Source organism: Rhipicephalus microplus, chromosome 4, assembly GCF_043290135.1.
Source record: "Rhipicephalus microplus isolate Deutch F79 chromosome 4, USDA_Rmic, whole genome shotgun sequence".
In the NCBI taxonomy this organism is placed as follows: Eukaryota; Metazoa; Arthropoda; class Arachnida; order Ixodida; family Ixodidae; genus Rhipicephalus; species Rhipicephalus microplus.
Window position 1 is genome coordinate 59,039,768 of NC_134703.1, and position 10,573 is coordinate 59,050,340.

The window sequence follows — 10,573 nt, forward strand, 5'->3', positions numbered from 1 at the left end:
CGCCTGGTCGCAATCATCGTTCTGCGTTCGTAGAAATATCCTCTATAGAAGAAATTCTGACCCTTGCACGACCGAGTACTTGCTCGTCGTCCCGCCAACGTTACGAGACGATGTCTTGTCCGCCTGTCACTATGAGCCTTCCTCAGGCCACTTATGATTCACACGTACCTTGGCCCGGATTCGCCAACACTCCTACTGGCCTAAGCTCAATCGATACGTGAAGCATTGTGTGAAAACGTGTCACGAGTGCCAGCGCCGTAAAGCACCACATCAGCGCCCAGCCGGCTTTTTGAAGCCCGTCGCTTCTCCGACACAACTCTTCTAACAAATCGGCATGGATCTGCTCGGATCTTTTCCCAAGTCTCGTGAAGGCAACGGCTGGATTGTAGACGTTACTGATTACATGACGCGCTACTGCGAAACGAAGACATTACAACGTGGCACCATGATTGAGGCTGCCCACTTTTTTATGAAGAACATCGTCCTCTGACATGGAGCACCAGCAGTTGTCATAACTGATCGTGGCACAGCTTTTACCGCCCGGATGATACAAGACGTCATGAAGCTTAGCGGCACAGTACATCAATAAACTACGTCACCCAATTCGAGTGAGCCCACCATGCGATCTTCACGAAATACCGAGGTATTAACCATCCTTTTCATGCCAGTTTTCGCTAGTAACAACATGAGACGCCTTAACCGGCAAGCCGTGTCTGTACAGCTAGAGGCACTGGTGGCAAACGAAGTAAAGGAAGTCAGAGCGCATAGCCGCAAAAACATCCTAGCAATTGACGTCAATCATGTGACTGCGCATGACAGATTGCGTGAAGTAACAGAACTTAATGGGATGAAAGTCCGCTCTCATATACCGCTGGGCAAAAAAGTGAGCACTGGGGTGGTATATGATGTTGCCGAAGCCATTACCAACTCGCACTTACCAGTCTTGATTACGCCGGCTTCGGAAGATGCCATAATTACAAGTATATATCGTATCGAAACATCACGATGCGTAAGAAGGACGTTTCAGGGCGAATCACTTCCATCACACGTAAAAGTGGGCCACTTGCGACCCGCAGTTCGCCCTTTTATACCGAAACCACTTCAGTGCTGGAAGTGCATGAAGTTAGGTCCCGTAAGTGGTGTGTGCACGAACTCTACTATCTGTTCCCGATGCACTGGGCACCACAACAAGGACACGTGCCAGGTCACGACTCTGAAGGGCTCAAACTGCACTGGGCCACATGATGCCTATTCGAAGGACTGTTCTTTTATGTGAAAGAAGTTAACAATACTGACGAAAAGGGCCAGAGATGACATCTCATACTGAGAAGCAGCTGCATCCATTACGCGACGATGGTCCCGTCTCCAGCGCTGCACCAAAGCCACCAAAACCTCGTCGCCTCGCGAAGCACGTCCAAAACCACTTCCAGCTCCCCAACTCTGGCCAAGCGCTGTCGGTTCCAAGAATAAAGGCGCTTCTGCTAGCAGTGGAGCTGACGCTTTATCCTTATTACCCAATCAGAACGCAGCTGTTTTAGAGGAAAATGATGCCTCCACCAGCAATGCAGTTGACGCTTGGCCCGAACTCCCAACGATACATGCGCCTGATGAGATGCATCAGGTTTCCACAGTGAGGGCCGCTTCATCGGTACCTCATAACTAGACGAACGAAGGACATCTTCTCAGCATGGTTAGCACCCTGGTCAGTGCTATGCATGTGCTGCTGAGCAAGATGCAGACGCCGACAGTTCAAAACGTGTTGCAACAGCTTGACACTATCTCTCCAGCTCTTGCAAGCCTTCAGAAGTCTACTGCTCGAAAACGCAAGCGGCACCATCATGGCTTCACCATCGGCAAGATTTTGGGTGCATGAAACCGCGAATATCAGTTAATGCAACGAATGTGCTCAACTGATTAAGACGTGGATGTGACTCACTTTAAGTGATGTTAAGCACATAACAGCCGTTTTGTGGACGGCATGAGTGACATTTCTCTCCTTCTCTCTCTCTAACTTTTATTCATCTTACCCTCTCCTTAGTGCAAGGTAGCCTACCGGGCTCAGCCATGCTTAACCACCCTATCTTTCTTTCATTCTTATTCTCCCTCTCTCTCTGCAGCTCTAGATGTCTCCACTTCTCCGTAACATGACCAGGGATGCGCAAGAGGGTATAGAAGGCAAGCGCGTGATAAGGTGCTCAAAAAATGGACTGGCTGCCGTAATGGAATCTATTACGTTGGCATGGCCGGACCATCACCCAGGGGTTACTACACCACGACGGTGATACATCATGGAAAGAAGGTGGATCGCCTCACTTTCAAAGCCACATACTCAAACCAGGCAGAGGAGGTGGCCGTCGCATTGGCGGTATCATATCCTAAATAAAAACATATTTACAGACTCTCGAAGAGCTTGCTTGAGCTACATGACAGGGGTGATCTCTTCGCTGGCTAATGGACTTAAAATTGAGCATCAGCAACCGCAATCTTACCCCAAAATGCCTTATATCGACTCCTGGACATCAAGATCTCCAGGGTAACGAGGCTGCACAAGCAGCGGCCCGCGTGCTTATTTCTCAGGAAGCTCCCCGTTGTCCTGCTAGACCTGAACGCCCGACACCTTTCCCACGGTTCCGCGAAATACCAGTATACTACATTAAGCAATGCTGCTTGCATCCCGCACAAGTGATGGGACTCTCGATATGGGAGCGCGTCCTGCGACCCCTACAAACAAACACGCTGCTCTGTCCAGCCTTACTCGAGCATTACGAACCAAAAATAAGTGGACAGTGCCAGTATTGGGGTTAGGTGACCAACTCATACCATATGGTCTGGGCTTGTGAAATGAACCCAAAATTAACCCCGATTCCCAACCTTACCAAACAGGTCTGGAAGACGACCCTGCTGAAAAGGTCCGCATTAGAGGAACAGTGAACTCTGGTACACCTTTCTCGCGTGGCGGCTTTGACTAATGACGTCCAGGATTAGAAATGTCGATCAACCCGGTGTGGATAAGGGCTATCTGGCACTGCCAGCTTAAGTATAGGTTTTCTTCCCTCCTCCTCTCCAGCTAAAATACAAAGTTAACTTGTTTCTGGCACATCACACAGATGAAAATGGAAGAACGACATAAAAGTTTCTCTTGACCGACGCCAGGTCTGTACAAGCAAGGTGCCAGAATGTAATTTAAATTGTAGTTTTTGTCAGTGGCGCTATTAGCACCTTTAAGCATTGGATCTAGGACATCATGCCCTGGAAGTCACATGTGTTTTTGCATGAAGAAGTGGGAGGAGAAGCAGCACGGTCCATTAATCTCGGTATAATTGTTAGCGTTAGGCAAAGTTGAAATATTCATTGGAATGCCTAATTGTTAAAACATTATGCAGACACTATAGCAAAGTGTAACAGATCCTTGTATGCAGAATCATACCAAGGAGTGGGATAGGGAAGTGGCAGTGAGGAGGAATCAAAATATAAGTGAGAAAGCAGGATATAAAATAGAAAGAAATCGACATAGAAATGAAGGAAAGAACAGTATAAGGAAAAAAACAGAAAGAGAAAGGATCAAACAGAGAGAGATGTCAAAATACACAGGCAGGACGAGCTAGAAAGAAGAAGAAAACAAAGACAGAAATAAAAGATTGAAAAATAAAGAAAGGCAAGAACGAACTAAAGAAAGAAACAGAGAAAGTAAGGACGAACGAAAGGAAGAAAGAGAAGCGATAATAGGTGTAAAAATAAAGAGAGAAAGAAATGTATAAAAGTGGAGGCGAAAAATCCAGACAAAGATGCAGGTAAAAAATTTAAAAAAAAGAAAATGACGATCAAAAAGAAAAAAAATTGTAATTGCAACTAAGAGTTACCCACGTCCACACTACCTGTTGTCATGGGGCCATTTATGCGAAGCAAGCTTTTTTTTGCGAACATTTACTGGAAACACACCACCTGTTTCCGGTGCAGGCTCTTTCTCGACAAAGGTTTTAAAATATACTCGACGTCATGGCTAGATTTGATACGCGGAAGAAAGCACATAAATTCTGAAAGGCCTCGAGAATTGAGCTTCCAGCGAGGGCTTCTAAATAGCACAGTGCAATAGGCCAATTTTTATTCGAGTTCAAAGGCAGCGTGTTGGTGAGTAACTTGTATAAATGAACTATTTGATGCATAAAAATAATCTTGATTGCTTTATTTTTAATTAGGATTGAGCTTGATGACTTAGACTGAAGTGATTTGGGCTACGACTTTCAAATATTCTCACTATTTTGTGCTTCTGTCAGTATGATCCTCATCACACACCCATGTCAAAAACACTGCAAGTTGAAGGACCCTCCCAAGAGTTCACTGTGTGAAGCCATTCCATCTTATACCAGCGAATTTTCTAATCTCGTCACTGTATATGGCTCGCTGCTGTCTTCTGCCCTACCTCCCACTGCCTAGCATCCATTTCATTGTTCTAACTCGCCAACGTTTATTTCTCTTATGTGCTTCGAGGCCGGCCTATAAGTCCATTTCATTTTCAAAGTGTGTACAAGAGTATAAACTATCCGTTTTTTTCCAGATCCATTTAACCAAATTCAGATTTCCAATTATTACGCCTATAATGTTGCATTCAGCTGCACGTAGTGCGGCTCTTGATTTTTTTTAGTCTCTGTTATCTTCCAAGCCACATTGTCATGTGTTGGTTGTTATACAATTTTCAACTTCTTAAAAACAGCAGATTGGGTGTCGTCCTTTGGGAGTGCTTCTTGTACGCAGCCTAGCTCATGCTTACTCTTTCGCGAATGACCTTTTTATTAGTATGATCCCTTTTAGTAACTCAGTTTAGTATGTATATCCTTAAGTGTACAGACTCTAAGGCTAGTTTGCCTGTGGTAAAAAAATTGATTTTTTTACCACTGGCAAACAGGATTTTTTAAAAAATGGAATCTGCTTAACCTAATCTTTGACTTCCACATATTCATATTTAGCTTGACTTTATTGTTTCTCGATTTAGGACTGCGATAATTTTTAAGCACGAAAGTGTTTCATGCCTGGGCCCACCAGGACTTCAGTGACATATTACTGTCCCGGAAATAACGTAGCAAAAAATAGCGTCACCCAAACGGGAGGCGCACCTGTGATTTCTTGGTCCGCGAAAAGCCGTGCCGGGCACGCAATCCACCGCCTCACACTCACATACTCTGCAGGCTTCACAAACGGGCCTTTTATATCAACCACTGTCCTCTTTCAGTGCTCTTCCGAGAGTGAACTAATCATGACCGTTAAATGAACAATTGGTTCCTTGAAAGCGTTATTCTGCGGGTCGATCCCATTCAGCATTTTAAATGTGAAGCATTTCTTAGCGAACTTCGGCGACTTTGAGCGTATCCATCCATCCATCCATCCATCCATCCATCCATCCATCCATATATCCATCCATCCATCCATCCATCCATCCATCCATCCATCCACCCATCTATCTATCTATCTATCTATCTATCTATCTATCTATCTATCTATCTATCTATCTATCTATCTATCTATACGCCTGGGAGTTTTAGCTCTCCTGGCCGTTTCGATAATGGTATCGATACCAAACTTGGTAAGATAAAACATGACTGTATGATGAACATGCCTGACTAGTCATACCATGAAAATCATAGCATGTATGTCATAAATGTCATGATTTACATCTCATAACCTTGCTGCTCTGCGGTGCATTCACATGATATGTTGCAAAATTGGTATGGTATGACATAGGTGCTTGGCGAACACAAGTGACAGGCCCTAACATAAAAATCTTGCCTTGTGTGTCAAGTAACAAGATGACAACATGTTATGCTCACGATGTGCTGACAGCCGTTTTTTTAGCATCTCATATACCAAATTTGGTATTACAGTACGTGAATGGATGACGAAGGTATATGACAAGTGCAAACATGATAATCATGAGATGCGTGTCACGTATCAGCTGGACTACATGCCACGCTCATGATGACGCGGCCGTTTCGCTAGCTTCGCTTATACCGAATTCAGTATTACGGGACGCGAATGGATGACGAAGGTGTGATACTGGTGCAAACTTGATAAACACGAGATGTGTGTCATATAACAACATGACTACATGCTACGCTGATGATGCGCTCTCGGCCATTTCGCTAGCTTCACATGTACCAAACTCGGTATTACGCGACGCGAATGGACGACATAGGTAAATGACACGTCCAAACATGATAATCACGACGTGCATGTCATGTAAGAACATGACTACAAGGCACACAGATAATGCGCTCGTGACCGTTTCGCTAGCTTCACATGTGCCGAATTTCGGCATTATTCATTTCATTCATTTTATTTGATTTATTGATACTGTCAGCCCTTTGCGGGCTATTACAGGAGTGGAGTGGACTCATATAAAACAGAAATGTGCATAAGAGACCCATAAGAAAAAGAACCTTCACTACTGGAACACATCATTTCAGAGCACATACAGCAAATATATCATAATGGCTAAGCATATAGTTTAAACAGAGAAGTTATGAAAAACAAGAAAAGAGAGCATCACTGCCGAAATACATATCATATTTTGCGCATAATAAAACACATAATAAATATCATAGCTTAGTTACAAAGCACGTAATTCACACATATTCACAATCTTAGCGCATGGTATCACAGTGCGCTATATGTTTTATTGCTTCTAAAAAGTCAGTACGCGATTTGATTTTCACAACCGAATCTGGTAATGAATTCCACTGGTGAAAGAAATTGATGTAGCACGAGGCGAAAAAACAAACACAGGAAAGAATAGACTGAGAGGACAGAGCGCTGCTTCCTCTCAGTCTATTCTTTCCTGTGTTCGTTTTTTCGCCTCGCGCTACATAAATTTCTTTCAAATGTTTCACCAACAAGCCCACATCGCCACTCTTGTCCACTGGTGAATCGCGCTGGGGAAGAAGCTGTACCTGAAACAGTCATAATGAACTTTGAGGGGCGGTATGTACATACTGTGTCTGTGTCTTGACGTTTCTTGTGTTTTGATTTCAAAGTACCTGTCGTAGCTTATTTTAACGTGATTATGAACTATTAAGAAAAGGAATTTCAGCCTTTCACATTCGGTGCGTTTTTGTAGAGGTAAGAGCTCTTCAAGTATGCATAATTCGGTAGGTGAATGGAAACGACGGTATTTATTAGATATAAACCTAGAACTGAGTCGCTGTATTTTGTAGAGTTTCAAACAGTTTGGGTATAGGGATCCCACATTACTTTAGCATATTCGATTATGGGTCTTAGCAATGTTTTACATGCTAAAGTTTTAACTTCGGGAGAGGCACAGTGAAGGTTACGTCTCAGGCGCCATAACACCTCGTGACGCCCGTGGATGACGAAGGTATGTGACTGGTGCAAACATGATAATCATGAGACGCATGTCATGTGAGTACGTGACTACATGCCACAGTCAAAGCGTCAATACATTTCGACGTAATGTGGTGGGCGTGTTCACCGGCGTTCATTTCGTCGCGTCACGCCGGCGCTGGCATGCCAGGCGCTGGTCCTGCCGTATTCTCGCAGGCGCGTGCCGCGCGGTGCGGCTTTGACGCATTTTGACAGGAAATCAATGTCTCTGTAACATATTTTCTCTTATCATAGTGATAGATGTGCTATTTACTTTTACTTTTCATTATGCAGATCATACACTGACGCAAGTGACTCTGTCTGGAACCATCATTAAGTGCGAGACATTGAGAGGCCATGGCGATGGAGTTCACCGGTGAGAAATGTAGGACACAGATGGTGGACGGCGAGAGATACTGCATCTTGCGTGAGCCGCAGATTATCCGGGAAATCTTGCAGTTTGAACCAGGTGAAAACGACGTGGTGCTGATGACTTACCCGACATCTGGTACTCACTGGATGCAGCAGATAATGCAGCTCATTGTCTACAGAGGTTCGAGTGCTACGACACACGATGAATTTCACAAGCGGTCCCCGTTTCTCGAGGACTACGGTAAAAAAATCTCGGAAGTGAGGACCAATTCACACCCGAGAATCCTGACTACCCATTTCAGACCCGGATTACTCAAAATCAACCTGTCTTCAAAATACGTCTACGTCGCCAGAAACCCGTGGGACTTGTGCGTCTCGCTCTACGACCAGTCTCGACAGACCCCACTTTATCCTTTGCGGGCGACTTTCGAGCAATTCCTGTCCATGTTTCTCCAGGGATACGTGCCTTATGGCAGCTACTTTCAGCACGTGAGCGCTGCTTATAAACTGAGGAATGAACCGAATGTATTCTTCGTCACTTACGAAGAGATAACAGAAAACACAGCAGGGATTGCTGTTCGTCTCGCTCATTTTTTGGGCGAGAACCACGGAAAGGCCGTTTTGGAGGATTCTAGGCTACTCGACGACATCGTCAAAAAGTGCAGCACCGATTTCATGAAGGAGATGATGACGATTCCCACTGGGGATATGGCAAACGTGATGGTGAAGAACAAGGAGCTTTTGCCCCTTACAGATGTTCCGACACCGAGAGATGGTGCAAAAGTTGTCAGGTACGTGCGCCACGCAAGAGTGGGCAGATGGAGAGAGTTGTTCACAAAGGAGCAACTCAGAGAAACGCTTTTGCACATCGAGAGAATCGGGAATGGTGGGTTCGTTAAGCAGCTCTGGGGTAATATATGGCAACAGGTTACGGAAGCATCGAAGTAACTACCGCGTCATGATTTTTTTCCACACAATGTAAAAATAAATTGGACTTTTCAAGTTCTAATTATGATTGTTTTCTTTTCTTTTTTTTCAAAGGGAGGTACTTGTCGCGAAGTTGCTTTCCGAAGGCACACAAAAACGATTAAACAGCCACACGCAGGTACACCCATTCAGCGGGGAAAATCCGCTCTGTGGCATTTTCCCCGCAGGTTTTCGTCGACATTACTCAACCTCAATCCGTTTTGCCAGCATTGCCGTCACCATGACGGTGTCGCTTTCAAGAAATTTCCACTTCCAGTGCTCGATTCACATAGCCGTCCTATGATTTGGCTTTACGTATTTTGCACAAGGCCTGATGATGGTTGTCGGGCAGCGCAGTCAACGCGAGCTGGAAGTTCCAATCGTTTCCCGCGGTTCAGGCTGGTGAGACCAAAGGAAAGTGTCAGCCCTGAATTCGACCCTTCTCCAGGCTTTCTCTGCTTCGTCCAATCTTTTCACCGATTACCTAGTTACGTACACTTACTTTTTGTCCTACTGGAACATCCCGTTATGCGATGTCGTCCCCTTCTCACTACGGGCGATTTCCTTTCCGTCTTTGCGTCGAAACCCCCATTTCCTGCCCCCCCCCTTTCTGGAAGAGCGTCGAGTCGAATGAAGGTGGAAATGACACGACCTGATGGTGTTTGGGATTTCAAACATGTTGCTCGTTCCTCCGACAAAGTTTCTTCATTTTCATTCCAGAGACGTGCTACAGCGCCAATCTCTGTGCTCAAGAAGGTGTCGGCATGGGCTAGCTTGTCATCATCGTCACCATCATCAACATCCTGACAACCCAAGTGTAAGGCAAAGGCCTCTTCCATGATCAGTTAATCCAGCCGGTCTTGTTCTTTTCGATGCCACGTTATACCTGCGAACTTTTTATTCTCATCGGCCAACGTAACTTTCTCTCTCCCCTTCGTGCGTTTGTCTTCCCTGAAAATACAGACAATTACCCTTAGTGACCAGCTGTTATTCTGCCTACATGTATTCTATTACAAATATGGCTGCAGCACACGCCAGTGCAATTGAGTGACAGACCTACGAAGGCAAGAGCTGTGTTTCAGCGCCCGCCTTCATCAGTCTAGTTGTTTCATGAACCGAGAACCAAAACCGGCTAGCAGTTCGAAAGGCGATTAACACGAGTCCCAGTTACGCTATGACTATCTGCTCTGAAGGTGAAGTTCAAGCGTCATCTCATTTTTTTTTAAATTATGTTAACCTGTAAATATAGACAAAGAAACATCATTTACCCCATTTCCTGCCGGATAGCACGGCAAGGATGTCCAAGAACTGCATCATATCTCAATGATGTGCTTGGCGAGCAGTTTTTCGATCTCAATTTGGATAGTTTGACGCTTAACCGCCAACCCGAGATATGGACGCCTATGAATAACAGGCACATCAACAGTGTTTATGTGATCGGTTGAATCGCAAGCTTACCCTAACAGAGAATACTCTAATCGAAAACGTTGATGCAGGACAGTAGAACCCGGTGGAGCCGATGGTAAGCTGTCTGCGGTGCTAAAAGTGATCCCCGACGGATTAGCGCTGTCGGGGCAAGTATTGGATGGGTGCTGGCCATAGGGATAGGAAGCAGTCGTCACCGTTAAAGCACCCACTACGTTGTCTTATATGACAGAGAGTAGTGCCAAACAGATGCCTTGCGGCCACACTTGTGGTTTCAAACGAAAATTGCCAACTGAAAGGGATGTGGAATACCCTGTGACAGACAAAATAGTGTGGTAATGTAATACGGCGGCTAATGAAAACATCGCTTATAAGAGTCAGTACATAGTACCGGTGGGAACTGGTGCTGTTGATACGATCTTGAAGTAGGTTAGTAATT

General features: G+C 45.0%; 1 protein-coding gene across 1 annotated transcript; it reads left to right on the top strand.

The window, feature by feature from the left end:
- Positions 1–7,728: 7,728 nt before the first annotated feature.
- LOC119172678 (sulfotransferase 1C4) lies at positions 7,729–10,311 on the top strand. Its single transcript, XM_037423828.2, has 2 exons — positions 7,729–8,534; positions 10,206–10,311. The coding sequence occupies exons 1-2, from the start codon at positions 7,729–7,731 to the stop codon at positions 10,309–10,311; spliced, it is 912 nt and encodes a 303-aa protein (XP_037279725.2).
- Positions 10,312–10,573: the final 262 nt, after the last annotated feature.

Excerpts from the sequence above, each read along its gene's own strand:
- LOC119172678 (XM_037423828.2), top strand. The coding sequence starts at position 7,729 with ATGGCGATGGAGTTCACCGGTGAGAAATGTAGGACACAGATGGTGGAC. Across the intron at positions 8,535-10,205 it reads GATGGTGCAAAAGTTGTCAG|GACAGTAGAACCCGGTGGAG; the intron begins GTACGTGCGCCA and ends ACGTTGATGCAG.